This window comes from Schistocerca serialis, chromosome 11, assembly GCF_023864345.2.
Source record: "Schistocerca serialis cubense isolate TAMUIC-IGC-003099 chromosome 11, iqSchSeri2.2, whole genome shotgun sequence".
Taxonomy (NCBI): domain Eukaryota; kingdom Metazoa; phylum Arthropoda; class Insecta; order Orthoptera; family Acrididae; genus Schistocerca; species Schistocerca serialis.
In genome coordinates, this window is record NC_064648.1 from 196,761,885 (window position 1) to 196,778,715 (window position 16,831).

General features: G+C 39.6%; 2 protein-coding genes across 4 annotated transcripts in view; both read left to right on the forward strand.

The window, feature by feature from the left end:
• Positions 1-16,831, forward strand: part of LOC126426749 (putative sodium-dependent multivitamin transporter) — a 374,153-nt gene that overhangs the window by 45,289 nt on the left and 312,033 nt on the right. The window lies entirely within an intron of this gene.
• LOC126426754 (putative sodium-dependent multivitamin transporter) overlaps positions 1-16,831 on the forward strand; it is a 45,597-nt gene that overhangs the window by 84 nt on the left and 28,682 nt on the right. For 2 of the 3 annotated variants that reach the window (XM_050088741.1, XM_050088740.1), the window contains exons 2-4: positions 3,733-3,884; positions 10,771-10,966; positions 16,280-16,447. In XM_050088741.1, the coding sequence (XP_049944698.1) occupies positions 3,733-3,884; positions 10,771-10,966; positions 16,280-16,408 (477 nt within the window). In that variant the 3' untranslated portion in view covers positions 16,409-16,447. The remainder of the gene's footprint in view (positions 1-3,732; positions 3,885-10,770; positions 10,967-16,279; positions 16,448-16,831) is intronic. The other variant, XM_050088742.1, reaches the window with a different exon arrangement.

Consider the following 16,831-nt stretch of genomic DNA (forward strand, 5'->3'; position numbering starts at 1 on the left):
CTCTGCTAGAGAGGTCTGGTGTGTAGAACTGGGATGCCGAGGTATACCGGTAGTGAACTCTCTTATCTATTGTTATTGGCACTGTGATGAAATAACTGAAGTAAAGCAGATGAGACATAGCAAACCTGACAAACTCCCACAGTGATCTGTTTGTACCATTACCCCTCAGTGTTCCCAGAAGTACATACAAGAGACGACATGAGACCTGTTTTTCTGTCAGTGTTGAAATAAATGATTTTGTTTTATCTGCCATTCAGTGTTAATTCATTATCAGGGTTTGTTGTGGCTTGCACAAGGCATCTACAGATGCGGAAGAGATTTTAGGGTTCAAGTTTCGTTGTGTGTACTATATTAAAGGATCTGTAACAGGCAGGTTACTTCTTTTCTCCACATTTCATTCAATCTTTACTGATAATTTACATCTATATTTCTACCATACACATCACTCTGAAGTGCGTAACAGATGGTATGTCCCACTGTACCAGTTATTAGGATTTCTTCCCATTGCATTCACGTACGGACTGCAGGAAGAATGATTTTTGAATGCCTCTGTTCATGCAGTAATTATTCTAACCTTACCCTCACAATCCCTATCTGAATTGTCGCATCCTGTACAACACAATGCACCTTGCCTTTATGCTACACGGAAACTTACTTCCAAAACATGTCAGACTGTAACTGGTGCTGCTCGCCAAGGGTCAGTGGGTCCAAAACATCCAAAGATATTGCTTGCTGTAAGTTTCAATCACATCGTAAATATAAGCAACTTCTTGCATATTTCATTTATAATTAATTTTTAATTTTTGTAGTTCAGTATCAGCCCGCATCTCGTGGTCGTGCGGTAGCGTTCTCGCTTCCCACACCCGGGTTCCCGGGTTCGATTCCCGGCGGGGTCAGGGATTTTCTCTGCCTCGTGGTGGCTGGGTGTTGTGTGCTGTCCTTAGGTTAGTTAGTTTAAGTAGTTGTAAGTTCTAGGGGACTGATGACCATAGATGTTAAGTCCCATAGTGCTCAGAGCCAGTTCAGTATCCAATATTAATGCCAACAGTAGTAGTAATTGTGGTGATGGTGAGGAGGAGGAGGGGGAGAATGTTTCTAGTTACATGAATGCACAAAATATGCATGACAGTTTTAAAATTACATTATTTGTGTGAAAATATTTTTCCTTATATAAATTTTTGTTAGTTTGTGTGTGAATGTTACACTAATTTTTTAATGTTGTAATCCAAAAAAATTGTGGAAGATATCTTGTTGTACCATAAAGGAAATTAGGAGTCTATCACATACTTCACTGATACTATTGAGCTGTTCCATTACATACTGAACATCACCAACAAACTGGTTACATACAGCTCTCCCCAAACACGTCATGTCTAAGCTGCTTAATGACTGCAACCTTCATCACTTGAACCTGCTTGCTGTGTTTGAGCCTCGGTCTCCCTCTGCAATTTCTGTCCCCCATACTTACCGTCCGTTACCAAACTGATGATTCTTTGATGCCTCCAGATGTGTACCACTCATCTGATCTTTTTTCAGGTGTGCCACAATTATTTTCTCTCCATTTTGATTTGGTATCTCTTCCGTAATTATCCAAACAACCCACATGTCTCTTAGCATTCTTCTGTAGCACCCATTTTGAAAACATTCTATTTTCTTTTTGTCTGTAGTGTTTATTGTTTTTGTCTAACTTCCATATAATGACACATTCCAAACAAATTCTTCCAGAAAAAACTTACTTAAATATGTGTTAGAAATTAAGGTATTTCTCTTTTTCAGAAAAGTTTCCCTTTCCCTCCTTCATCCTCTCTGCCCTCATTGTCACAATCAGTGGCTCCTTTTCATTCTGGTGTCCAGGTGAGCTACCCCTCCTTCTAACATTCCCCAATCTATCCATCTCTGTTCCCTGAGAAAGGAACTAATAGTGCCATAGTGCCAACTGCAATGATTAGCCCTTTTGCTTTAGATCGGTCTATAAAATAATTGTCAATTAGGATGAGCAGTACTCTGATAGATCCTTAAGTGTGAATAAATGAAAGATAAAAGGTATTATAAAAGGAGGGAACCTGATAGCACTCAGTTAAAAAATGGATGATAGCTTGTGTAGGCTTTCATATCACCTGTCCGAACATAATACTAAGAATGATTATAAAATGAAATCTCGAAACCAGTTGTAGCAAAAGTTCTGAAAAACCAGGACTTGGGAGGGTCCTGAGAATATGCAATACATGTGTGAAGGGAAGGAAGGAAGAAAGAAAGAAAGGAAGGAAACATTAGTATTTAATCCAGTCAACATTGAGATCAATAGACGGAGCAGAAGCTCAGGATGTTCAAGGATGTGGAAAAAAATTTGCTATGCCCTTCCAAAGGCATCATCCTGGAGTTTGGCTGGATTCATTTTGAGAAATCATGGAAAACCTAAATGTGGATGACGAGACACAGATTTGAACTGTGGCCCTCCCAGGTAGGAGTCCAGCGTGCTAACCAATGCACCAGCTCGCTTTGTATCTGTAAAGGAATTGACGCATGAGACACCAGTTTTAGCCATGCAAGACTGCTATTCCAGTGTTAAGGTCAACTTACTGACCTGACGGCAGCCATCCGTGAAACTGAGACAGACATTGCGAGAATTGTAACAGCTCAGTATATGTCATATAACAGTTTTAGCTTACCGAACTTGCACATAAACATCTGCACCTTCTGCTGCTTGATAGTTGAATGTGGTGCACTGTTATTAAATGATATCCCAACACTGTGGAACAATGTGTTCGTTTCTCTTCACATTTATTAACACACAGCTCAGTTGATGGTCAGCTTTGTGAACTATAGAATGTCCGTATCTTTGCCAACATCATTAAGCGGCAGCAATCAGTAAAAAGTCCGCCAACACAAATGACACTGTTTTGCACTATTCCATTGTTGTTTCACAGTTGTGGGGCTATACCAATTCCTTCGTTTTTGCATCAGCTAGGTTGGTGATTGACATATGTCCAAGTGATTAGCAGTAACATAAAATAAACAGCGTGTTAGGAAACAAAAAAAAATCATGGGTCACGCACGAAAGTGACACAGATGGTGAGCTAGCAGCAAAACCCCCTAATGAAGCTGTTCTCTACGAGTTAATTAGTAATCAAATAATTGGTTGGTTGGGGTCTGATGCAGCTGTATACCATGGGTCATTACCGAGAAGTAACACCTATCCTTGGCAACAGATCGACGTAATGAAAGTTTATTTCATTATAGTTTAGTTAAGCAATGCTTTAGCAAGGGTATGTAAGTTTATTATACGGTTGTGTAATCAAACTAAGATTAAACAATGATTTTGCTCACACATCTTAATCTCGGTATCATAAAGACCACTACTCTTTACAAGTGTACAAAGTATACCGTATGCCAGCTTGTGTTACGAAAAATGGTGAACCCACTGCATGGTTAAGTTCGTTTCCCGTTGCTTCACTTTTAAGGGTAGTAATCAGTGACATTTTTCCTCGTTACTTTTCTTAACAATCGACACGAATTTCCCAAATACTTTGGTATCAGAAATGGCAGTATTAGTCTTGCCCAGATTGCATAAATATCTACAGATGCCCACGAGGCTTTCTCATCCTTCAGTTCTTTCTGCTCACCGTCAACTGAAAGAGCGACGTGAACTTTTCTCAGATGCCTGCAGACTCTTTTGACTACTTTTCATCACCTCTTCCCACTGAGGCCTACTGCTACGTGACGGTGTTGCAGGGAGCCATAACGGGCCTTGCCACAGGGCTCGCCTTCTCCATGTGGGTCGGCTTCGGCGTCCCCCGGCCGGACGCAGTAAGGCTGCCCACGAGGACGGATGGCTGCGACTTCAACATAACGGCCACACCGCCGCCGCCCACCCAGGACCCAAGGTTGGCCGCAGCATCTCCTCAAACATTTCCGCAGCGTCATAAATTAACACTGTACTTTTGGGTGCTCAGCAGAGTTGTCAGTTCCATTATTCCACACGATACTTCAACGACTGACGCAGTCATCTTCTTCAGTTGACGTGAGATGTATTGTTAAGTGTACCTGCTACCTGGACTCTCACAAAATTCAATTTTTTTCCCTTTTTTCGCACATTATATCACCTTTGCTATCACCTGCATGACATTAAAATATTTAGTTTATAACCTTGAAGGCACACATTCTTTTGATCCCCTTGGGGGAAGGTTTGAGTCATAAGTTGTTAGTTCCACACCTCATGGGTTCCATGCTACAGAGGAAAAACTTTGCTTATTGATATGTAATTTTTAATAGCACATAGAACCTGTTTTGGGGTCTGGATTCTTCTTCATAGATCTCATTTCTTAGTAACAGTATTATGAAAAGGATAGTTGCTACTCACCATATAGCAGATATACTGAGTTGCAGACCGAGCGAGGTGGCACAGTGGTTAGACACTGGACTCGCATTCGGGAGGACGACGGTTCAATCCCGCGTCTGGCCATCCTGATTTAGGTTTTCCGTGATTTCCCTAAATCACTCCAGGCAAATGCCGGGATGGTTCCTCTGAAAGGGCACGGCCGACTTCCTTCCCCATCCTTCCCTAATCCGATGAGACCAATGACCACGCTGTCTGGTCTCCTTCCCCAAACCAACCATCCAACCGAGTTGCAGACAGGCACCAGAAAATGAGTGTTTGGCCAACAAGACCTCATTGGGCGCGCTTCCCCCCCCCCCCCCCCTTTCACACACACACACACACACACACACACACACACACACACACACATAGACATGCAAATGGGGCTCACTCATAGATGACAGCAGTCTCTGTCTGATGAGGCCACAAACCAAGTCAGGTCTCAGTAGCCAGAGACTGCAATTATCTTTCTCATAATGTTATTACATTCCACACTGGATTTACCTTTTTTTTTTTAAAGAAAGTCATACGAGGGCTGTTTAGAAAGTAAAGTCCAATCAGTTGCAAAAAAGGAAACCACAGTGGAAGCCTGATGAAGTTTTGCACAGATCTGTAGGACAGTGTCTGTAATACACCTGTCGATTGCGCATCATGTCGCTCCCCACAGTTCTGAGTGCACAGTGAGCATGTAAAGATGCCCCAATTTGGAAGGGAAGGGGGGGGGGGGGGGTGCAGAGAGATTCCCAAGGATTCCACCTAATGACTTATTTTGTACTAATTGGTCTATTTTGTTGAGTAATGGAGGGAAGTTCCCAGATTATAGTTCCTTACATGGGTGCTGAAAGACATGTTCCCATGTTCTCATAGAATATGACTTTGTTTTTGACTTGGAGATATCTTTTTGTAAAGAATGATGTTAAAATTTGTATCACACCACTATTTATAGCCGAGTTTGACTCCTAGCTCCTGCTGCACTGCTTCACATGTTTGTTTTACTGAGATGACACAATTTTTTCTGAAATACACATTCTCTTGGTGTTCCAGATATTTTGCTAGCTGGTATGTAGTGGGTCTTCTAAAGCCACCGTGTCCTGCTGTATGATTAAAATATGTTTGAATAATTGTTGCAATAAAAAGTCACACGTCTGTCTGTGGACACGATATGTAGAGTTGACTAAAAGAAATTGCAGGGCTCAGGCGCTAGAAATATTTCATTAACATAGTGAACAATAAATAGTTAAGAATAACACTCATCTTAAGTACATTGTTGTACTTGTTGTTCTTGCTTGCTGTCTGGAAAAAAATGGGGTATGATTTTACCAAAAGGGTGTTTGGATCTTGAAAACGTTTCAGAACAATATATCCTTCTCCTTCTTGGTCTCAGTATACTAGCACAATTCATTCATGCAATAAAATAGTCAAAAATGCATTTCTGTCATGTTCTCAGAATTATCTAATCAGGTATAAAATAAAATTCTTAAAAAAAAATAAAGAAATAAATAAAATAATAAATTTCAGTTTTTCAGATTTGTTCACACATAAACAATGTGTTTCACATGGGTGCAATGGAGAGAAGTTGCAGTTTTGCCTCCACATGTCTGATCATCAACACAGTTACAAAACGGGTTCCTTTCTCCACAGCTCACTGCCAACTACCTCCAGTTAGAGAAACATAAACCAAAGATATAAGATGGATTGTACAGTATCACTCATATCGGTATTTGTTCACAAATGGAATGTGTATAATACTTTAATCAAATAGTAATTGAAGTTTTGTTAAGCTTGAATAATCAATTAGTGTTAGATGCAATAAATTTAAAATGGGGTTTTAACAGTTTTAAATATTCATAAGACCAAAATTCTCTGCTGATAATTGATAAATGGGAACATAATTTTTCACATATGGTTATCAGTATTTCATCCTGGAAACTCAAAATACAAAGGCATAGGCTTTCAGAAATAAAGGAATATAGTTAAATGTGACATAAGAAACATGGGTCCCCAAACACCAAAATAAATCAATAAATTAAAACTAAGGAAATACACTTTGCTATTGTTACAAAATATTATAATAACAAAAGATATATTACTTTATACATTAGTTCCCGCTGAATCACTATCCGATGTACTCCAGAACTACACAGGTGTAGGCTCATTGTACTGTGCCATTATTACGAACTATGGGCATTCCAGCAAAGCCTTCCTCGTGTAGTGTCATATCATGAGAGCACTGCTGCAGAATTATATCATCTACAAGAAGTGTATTGAAATAGAGGTCAGTTGGATTGGTACACTGAGTGGGCTTTGTAATCAGCTCCTGAGATACGGGGGGGGGGGGGGGGGGAGGTTACATACAAATAATTACTCAATATCTACTGAAATTAGTACGCCTGTATGGAAAATGGCATCCACAGTCTTTCGCTCACGTCAACAAAGATAAGCAATGTGGCTTGCAATATTAGAGATGATGTGCTTCTCAGAAAGTCAAGTGTATGTAGCATATCTTACATCGGGCAGACTAGTAGAACAATTGAGAACAGGTTCACTGGCACACCCAACTAAAACAGCTTGGCAAATCAGTTGTTGCTGAGCACTGCCTCTGATATAATCTCAAGATGAAATGCTCTAAGGCCAGTGTCCTCGTGTAAACACAAAGTTTCTGGGACGCTGTAATTAAGGATTCTAGCAATACAAAGAAGTCCAAAAAGTTTAGTAAACTGGGATGGAGATAGCAGTTTAAATAAGGCTGGGCACCTTGCCCACCAGGGGTGGTAAACACTGAAGGCATTTGCATTTCACGGAATATCAGTGCGGTCTCTGAAAAACAAAAGAGGATCACAGTGTGTAACTGGCACTAGGAATCAGTCTCAGCTACGAATAACTGTGCGACGTAGACAGTGTTTCGGTCCAGTTGTAGGCCAGGCAGCAAGTATGCATAGTGACCCAGCTAGCAGCTCCCAAAGGTGACGACTGTGTCTGTTGTTGAAATATCATACAGGAACGTGCATTTCACAACTCAGCTGATCACCTGGAAGCACAGTGTCAAGAGCTTCACTGTCCACGGTGGTGTCGGCCTGCAGTAGTAGTGGGGCAGTGAGGAGGTTGTGGACAGTGGGTGCCAAAAGTCACCAGAGCAGGCATGGAGCAGCTACTGCCACATCTCGTACACTTTCTACCTTCCATAGCATATAGGACTTATATTCATAAATCTTTTTAATAAAATATCGAGTAACAATTCAGCAATAACTTCAGCCTGGGATAATGTTAGCCACAGATAATGCAGTGTCAACACCACAACCTGCCTTCCTATGTTCTCACCTGGAACTAAAAGAGAAAATTAGTGAAGATCAGCTTTGCACTACCTGTCTTAGTTAAGGCTGTAGATCACGAGTGTGTAAAAAGAGCACCGATGCTATTACACTGAACGATATAAGGATTGGTTCCAGTGTTTATCACCACATGTTCCCATTGCACACCTGGACATGCACAAAATGTGAACATATATTTTGTTATTTATTATTATTATTATTATTATTATTATTTGTTATTGCTGTTGTTGTGGCCTTCAGTCCAGAGACTGGTTTGATGCAGCTCTCCATGCTACTCTAGCCTGTGCAAGACTTTCCATCTCTGAGTAACTACTGCAACGTACATCCTACTGAATCTGCTTACTCTGTTCATGTCTTGGTCTCCCTCTATGATTTTTAAGCCCCCTTCCCTCCCACCCCCACTTCCCTCCAGTACAGAATTGATCACCTGGTATCTCAGAATGTCTCCTATCAACCGATTCCTTCCTCTAGTGCGGTTGTGCCCCCCCAACTGTATTTAGTACCTCCTCATTAGTTACACAATCTAGGCATTAAATTTACAACACTCTTCTATAGCACCCCATTTCAGAGGCTTCTAGTCTCTTCATGTGTGAACTCTATCTTCCGAACATGGCTACATACACTGATAAAAATAGCTTCAGAAGTGACTTCCTAAAGCTTAAATTGATACTCAATTTTAACATAATTTCTCTTCTTCAGAAACGCCTTACTTGCCATTGCCAGTCTAAATTTTATGTCCTCTCTACTTCAGTCATCCTAAGTTATTTTGATGCCCAAATAACAAAACTCGTCTACTGTTTCAAGTGTGTCATTTCCTAATTAGTCCCCATAGCATAACTTGGTTTAATTAAACTATATCCAATTATCCTTGTTTTGCTTTAGTTGATGTTTATCTTATATCCTCCTCTCAAGACACTGTCCATAATTTTCAACTGCACTTCCAAGGCCTTTGCTGCCTCTGAGGGAATTACACTGTCATTGACAGACCTCAGAAGTTTTATTTCTTCTCCTTGAACTTTAATGCCTACTCCAAATATTTCTTAGGTTTCCTTTTCTTCTTGCTCAATGTACAGGTTGAATAACATTAGTGATAGGCCTACAATCCTGCCTTACTCACTCAATGACTGCTTTCCTCTGTTCCCTTAACTGTTATAACTTCCACATGGTGTAAATAGCCTCTTGCTCCCTGTATTTTACCCCTACTACCTTCAGGATTTAAAAGAGAGCATTCCAGTCAAGGCTCTCAAAAGCTTTCTTAAGTCTACAAATACTGTAAATGTAGGGTTGCCTTTCCTTAATGTATCTTCTAAGATAAGTTGTAGGATCACTATTGCCTCATATTTTGCTGCATTTCTCCAGAATCTATACAAACTTTCTACCAGGTCAGCTTCTACCAGTTCTTCCATTCTTCTGTAAAGAATTTGTTTTAGTATTTTACAACCATGACTTACTAAACTGATAGTCTGGTAATATTTACACACGTCAGCAACTGCTTTCATTCTAATCAATACTAACTTCTTGATTATTCTTAACATTTCTGCGTATATGAGTACTTCAATACATTTATACTGTTCCTAATAATTTATTGAAAAGCTATTGAAACACTGTGTACCTTCCACCTACAAGCAACTATTAATGAAATACAATGTCTCATAAAACGAGATTAACATAAAATCAGTAAAGAATATGCAGAAAACATTCAAATGTGGCTCATAATAGTGGAATGAAGCATCACCTGAGAATAAAAGGATGGAAGTATGAAAAAATGCACAGTGTATGGGGTAGTTTAGTAAACGGAAAGAGTAGCGTTCAATTAAAATTCCGTATTGGCAGTAGAAATGTTGGAACACGTGAGGCTATACTGACCCTATGACTTATCTTAGAGAATAGATTAAGGAAAGGCAAGCCTGTGTTTCACAAAGTTGATTGGAATACTCTCTTTCAAATTCTGAAGGTGGCAGGAGTAAAATACAGGGAGAGATAGGCTATTTACAATTTGTACAGAAACCAGATTGCAGTTATAAGACTTAAGGGGCATGAAAGGGAAGCAGTGGTTGGGAAGGGACTGTGACAGGGTTGTAGCCTATCCCCAATGTTATTCAATCTGTATATTGAGCAAGCAGTAAAGGAAGCAAAAGAAAAATTTGGAGTAGGAATTAAAATCCATAGAGGAGAAATAAGAACTTTGTGGTTTGCCGATGACATTGTAATTCTGTCAGAGACAGCTAAGAACCTGGAAGAGCAGCTGAACGGAATGGACAGTGCCTGAAAAGGATGATATAAGATGAACATGAACAAAAGCAAAACGAGGATAATGGAATGTACTCGAATTAAATTGGGTGATGCTGAGGGAATTATATTAAGAAATGAGATGCTTAAAGTAGTAAATGAGTTTTGCTATTTGGGGCACAAAATAACTCACAATGGTCAAAGTAGAGAGGATATAAAATGTAGACTGGCAATGGCAAGAAAAGCGTTTTTGAAGAAGAGAAATTTGTTAACATTGGGTATAGATTAAGTGTCAGGAAGTCGTTTCTGAAAGTATTTGTATGGAGTGTAGAAATGTATGGAAGTGAAATGTGGATGATAAGTAGTTTAGACAAGAAGAGAATAGAAGTTTTCAAAATGTGGTGCTACAGAAGAATGCTCAAGATTAGATGGGTAGATCACATAACTAATGAGGAAGTATTGAATAGGATTGGGGAGAAGAGAAGTTTGTGGCACAACTTGACTAGAAGAAGGGATCGGTTGGTAGGACATGTTCTGAGGCATCAAGGGATCACCAATTTAGTATTGGAGGGCAGGGTGGAGGGTAAAAATCGTAGAGGGAGACCAAGAGATGAATACACTAAACAGATTCAGAAGGATGTAGGTTGCAGTAGGTACTGGGAGATGAAGAAGCTTGCACAGGTTAGAGTAGCACGGAGAGCTGCATCAAACCAGTCTCTGGACTGAAGACCACAAAAAGAACATCGGCAGTTATATCGTGATGTCACACGCACCCCACTCCTGGGATCCACATGTTACACGTATGTACAATACGTATTATCCCCCACATTTCAGCGAGTACTTCTACCTGTACCGCGTGTCGTACCTGTGGGTTGTCGTGCTGGGATCCCTGCTGACACTCGTCGTGGGCGCCGTCGCATCGTGGGTGGCGGGCGTCACCTGCGAGGGGGACCGCAGCGTGCCGCCGCCAGACCCCGACCTCTTCGTGCCGCCAGTCCGGAGGGCGCTGCTCGCGAGGAGAGGGCACAGGGTGAGTGGCAGTGGTAACAGTGGCAGCACTGTCTCCAGCTGAGCGATGCCCTGACAAGTGATTAGGCAGTCAATTTCAGATATAATCTGTTTGGAGACACATTTACTGTTGAATTAAAAGCTGTTTTAGTGGTGGAGTTAATTATGAAGTGTTTCTGAAATAAACCTCTTTCACTTGTATATGAACTATTATGGGAACACACAAACTTTCGTGATTTAAAATCACATCTTCAGGTGTACAAGATAGGAAATGTACAATGAACATTATGATAAACAGATAGCTATCCTAATAACCTATGCTGATGACAACCAATATGAAATACACATCAGTGAAATGTTTAACCCCTGATACAAAAAGGAGTGGGGGACGACATCTCAAAGTAAAGTACTGTTACCCACAACAAGCGGGATGTCGTAATTCAAATTGACAGGTTGAAAACTGAAATATTAAATGTGCACCTACCTACAGTGAAAAGAGCAAAATAACAAAACAAGAAAAGTAAAAGCCCCAGCTAGATGCATTGAACGCCCCTGGTTATGAATCCTCACTTCATAATGGGAAGCTGCAGACAGCAATGCTTCACCCTGCTCAGTGTGCCAGTGTGTTCATGTGTATCATGGAGGGCACTAGCATCACCGTGCACATAGCAGGGAAAGCTACAAACATTTTTATTCAATCAAAATATATTGGGAATGTTTGAGGCCTCTGTTACACAGCATAATCATATAAATTATAAAATATGTCGGCAAAAAAATTGTAAAACCAAATAGACCAGATGTAAGAACATGTAACAACAAGCCCAGGATCAATAACCAAGCAAATATGACACTACATCTTTGAAAGGTAATCAAAGTTAGACAGTATATTGTAACGTCCTAACTCCAGCTGATTGTTAAGGATGTGTTTGGGGTATAGCTTTAGACTCCACATAATTTCAATCTCTTCCTTTAAAGATCTAGTCCTTCACTTCTCTGTGTAAGACCTTTAAATTATTGACTACACCTGTTATGGAGTGGCCAGAATCACATAAGTGGCTACTTAAAGTAGACCTCAAATTTCTCAGACTATCGTGTTCTCGAAACGTAATAGCAGACCCTCTGCCAGTCTGCCACACATACCTGGCAGGACAATTGTCACAACTGATGCGATATATACCAGCAGTGTCGTACTTTTCACAGGCCACATACTATTTATTTACATGTGTTTGACCAAGATTCTGTGGGATAAAGAACACTAGCTTTATCTCTTTTGTCCTTAACTTTATTATTAAACTTAATTTATTTAGTTTTATTATTAAATTATAAAGTGTCTTTCTCGACTGCAGAATCTATTTAGTCTAGTGGCCTAAATGGCTCTCAAGAGACTAATCTTGGCACTTAGTTTTAAAAAAAGTCACATGAGCCATTCTGCTGTGACCCCACTGGGGCCGATGTGACAACTCAGCTTCTATGATGTAGCTACACAACATGCTCTGTGACTAAATGGACGCTGAGAGTCAGACGAATGGCTCCACTATATATGCCGACCATTTGTCAATGGTCGTCTCGCTCACCAGAGAGATTGAGCTTACCGGAAATGCCGTGTGTCGTGTTGGATCGCATATAGCGGTGTCGGGGTGACCAAAAAGCTCAATATTCCTGCAAACAAGGCAACTAAAGGTAAAAGGAGAACTACCAAGAAACTGATAATAAAATGGGAAGAAAGTAAAAGCCTGACATATTATATTTAGACATGGCAGAATGTAGTGATGTACAGTTCCTCCACTTACTGTGATGTCATCCATTACATATACAGGGTATTATAGAAAATTGTTACATATACCTATAGGAGCTAATATTGGTCAAAAACGGAATAAAAGATGTGTCCGGAAACCAGTATCTGTTGAGATATGGCTCAATGTGTCCTCTCATTCCCATATGTGTGTTACATAGAAGTATATGCTACAGGCATGCGCTTACCATGCATTCTGATGCATCCTTCAGTGCTACTTCACAGTGAATCGGCATTCTTTCAGATATACGGAGCACCATTTGGATTGTGTTTTGTGCATTGGTCACGTGCTACTGCAACATCTGGACATTGTTGATGGGTTGGGCATACATCAATGTTGTTAAATATCCCCAGAGCCAGAAATCCAATGGATTCAGATTTGGTCAATGAGGGGACCGTGGTACTGGACCTCCCCAGTCAATCCATTACCCATGAACATTGCAGTGAGATACTGTTACACAATCTGTAGAAAATTGGGTGGTGACCTGTCATGCATAAAACAGTCATCATTCTGTAATGGTAATGTTCTCCATTAGCGCTAATAATTTATTGTACAGAAAACTCAGATATGTGGCACCTGTTTAACTGTTTGGTAAAGTCTATGACCCTAAGAGCCTTTCACTGACAATTCCCACCCGTACATTCATTCTGAAGTGATCCTGATGCCTTATCACTGTGATTGCTCAAGTATTGCATTGGTCCATACATGCATAGTGTAATAATTTACTATGGCATCTCTTGTGAATTCTGCCTCATCTGTAAATAAAATACAGTCTGTGAACTGTGGATTTTCAACAGCTCATATTATAACAGGTATTGATTTTTGGACATATCAAAATAAGTACTTTCCTTCTATTATTCACCAATACTAACTCGTGTAGGAATATATGGCACTACGTTTAAACACCCTGTATATAATGGGTAGGGTGTTTGTTTTGGCATAGAACAACTGAATAGCTCCAAAAAGTGTGAATTGTATGAAAAAAATGTTCCAGATAAAAAGTTAATGTTTTCAAAGGGGACATATATATGTGCTACCCACTAACTTCCATTCCCACAATGCAGTGGTCAATTTTTTATTTTCAAATGGAAATCTTGATTTCATCGCAGATTTGGAGTCTATGCCAAAAAATACCTAGGGTTTACCTGAAACTTTCTTTTCATTTGTGGTAGGTGGGGCAGTATTGAACAGATTTCAGATTCTCTGGCTTTTGCAATTAAGAACTGACTCATTTCATTCTACATTGCATTTGTGATAAAAGTGTAAACTTTCCTCTTCTGAACAGTTGTGCTTGTGTTCAAAACTTGATTGCACAGTAAAATTTTTTCGTTTAGACCTTTGAAAATGTGGAAAAGAAGCTACTTTTACTATAACATGGTGTTCTGTTCCCTACAGCACCAGGATGATGGATTTTAGTGAGACCCCTCAAATCTCAATGTTTTCTTCCACACAATCCTAGTACACGCTTAAAATTTTGCTCATAAAACTAGAACCAGCTACATGTGCTGTTTTTTGTGCATCCAGCTAGTTGTTAATCAAAATAACTTAATTGCTTAATGTATATATGTTTTCTCTACTTTTCTGTCTTTTATGTTACTGTTGAAATTCAACAACTGCATAGTTTATTAAAATTAAAATTTAAAAGAGTCTTGATTTTAACTACTTTTAAGATCACTGACTATGTTTTCAAAAATCTTATACATAATTTATTGTTCTGTAAAGACAGATTTATATGCATCTGTAAATAGCTGCTGCTACAGAGCAGAGGTCAGTTCGTGCACAACCATGTACAGTCACTGGGTTTGTCAGCCAGTATAAAGTCACTTCTGCAAATTCTCAGTTGCACAATTACTTGAATTAGACAAAATATTATTGCTACTTATTAATTTTTTTAAACTCCTTCTGAAAAGCCATTGGCACTGAAATGTGAATTTGTCTCCATTATCCTTTTCTCTCTTTTTTTTTATAAAGTGGTTTCACTGTTGAGTTCTTTAATCATTCAGGAAACTAAACATTCCTAAAAGAAGAATTACAAATTTGGCCATGTACTGGACCAAAATAGGCAGCACATTGCTTTAGTATTCCGCTAGATAATCCATCATGTACCTGAGAGTTCTTAGTCTTCACTTATTTACTCAGTGACTGAATCTCCACCTTTCCAGTATCATAGAGGTGTATTTCAGATAGCAGTCTTTGAAAGCCATTTCCTAAGAGAATTAGATAATTCCCTGGAGAAACTAAGTTTTTATTTAACTTACCCACTATATTCAGAAAGTTACTGTTAACTACTCTACATTGTACTTATTGTTGAAAGTTACTTAAAGTTCACTTATAACTTCCAGCATCTGACTTACGTAGTAGTAGTAGTAGTAGTAGAAGAAGAAGAAGAAGAAGAAGAAGATTTCAGAGTAACCAAACTAACAGGACTGTAAACTTAAAGAAAGGCAAAACTACGCTGTACACAAACAGGCTTCAGTGATAGGCCTGGGTGTAGCTTTTCTGGCCTGCTGTGAAGGTATTGTGATGTGGTTGTGCTGCAAATGTCTGCATATCATAGACATTTGCAACCCAACATTTATTTTATGCACTGTGTGTCTTGTTTGGAAACAAATTTGTTCAATTTGCTCACAATTCTTGCTGCCAACGTCAATAATGTCCATTTTAGTCCTTGCCCTCAAGCTGGATTTTCAAACAGCTCAGTACTTTCTCAGGTTGCTTTTCTGGCAGTGTTAGCTGTATGTTAACAGTGGTGCAGAGTAGTATGGATCGAGTTGGCCAATACATCTAGTGTGAAGGTTCACTGAATGCAGTGGAAGGAACAATACAGTGATGCTATAATGAAATATTCTCACATGGATGGCAAACCATATCATAATATCTTCATACCAGATCAGAAAAGCTACAACCAGTGGACAGTGTAGTTCTGTGTCTCTGTAAGTTCAATGTCCTGTTTATTAGATTGCTTTGAAATCATTATATTCTCATAAAGTCAGTTGCAGGGAGTTATAAGTGACGTCCAAATAGCTTACCATGACAGTACAATATACAATATTTAACAATTAGGTCCCGAATATAGCAGCTGAATCAAATAAAAGCTTAGTGCACAGCCCAATCCAGATATGAAAAAAATTTGTGTAAAGTGTCAAACTAGATGCAGTTATTCTGTAACAAGCCACTGGATAGCATGGATTTCTCATACCAAAACGCTCAGAAATATTGCTCAACAACCTCTATATCACATTTTATTTAGGTCAAAACAGTAGTGGGCCAAATACTGAACCTTGTGGATCTCCATACTTAGTGTTTTTCTCACTGTGAATTTGGTTTTATTCCTGTATTACAATTTGTTAATGTGGTCTGTTTTCTGTCCTTGAGACAAGACTCTATTCACAATGCAACATTTTATAGTTTCTCTTGTAGAATTAAATGATCTGTGCATCTGAAGGCCTTGGAAAAGTTCCATAAAATATTGACAGTTTAAAGTTTTTCATATTTGGCTCTAGTACAGTCAGTGGGTACAGCCAGTATATATCTGTGTGCAGTGCTCCAACTCGCTGCAGCTGACACGTGTGGCCGGTGACCTGTCCAATGGTGTGGGACCAGCTGCAGACACCAAGACCCAAGAGGAGCTGCTCAATGGCATAGATGGCCACCACGTCGCCCCAGTGTGATGTCGACAGAGTACAGTGGGGACTGCTGTGAGCTGAAAGGTGAATCCACATGGCATGTGACCATGAATTTTTGTTCCCTGTACTTGAGGGATCATCATAATTTGACCTAAGATAAACAACAGACCTGGTACTGTCACTTATGGGACCCACATTTGATGTTGTACAATTGTCAAGTTTGTTTCGTTCTTGTGTCTAAGTGCACCAGTGTGACCCTCTACTTTCTATTCTGAAGGTTAGATGCCATTTGTAGAAGGCATGATGTCACAGACTGTAGCAAGGTCACAGAGTATACTGAATGGATAATTTTTCTTGTTTACCTGTGTCAGAACTTAATTTGTGAGGTCGTGCTCAGCTATATGTGCATTAGTCCTTTCATCACCACCACCTGGTGCCATATTATATAAATATTTTTGTGGATTTGTG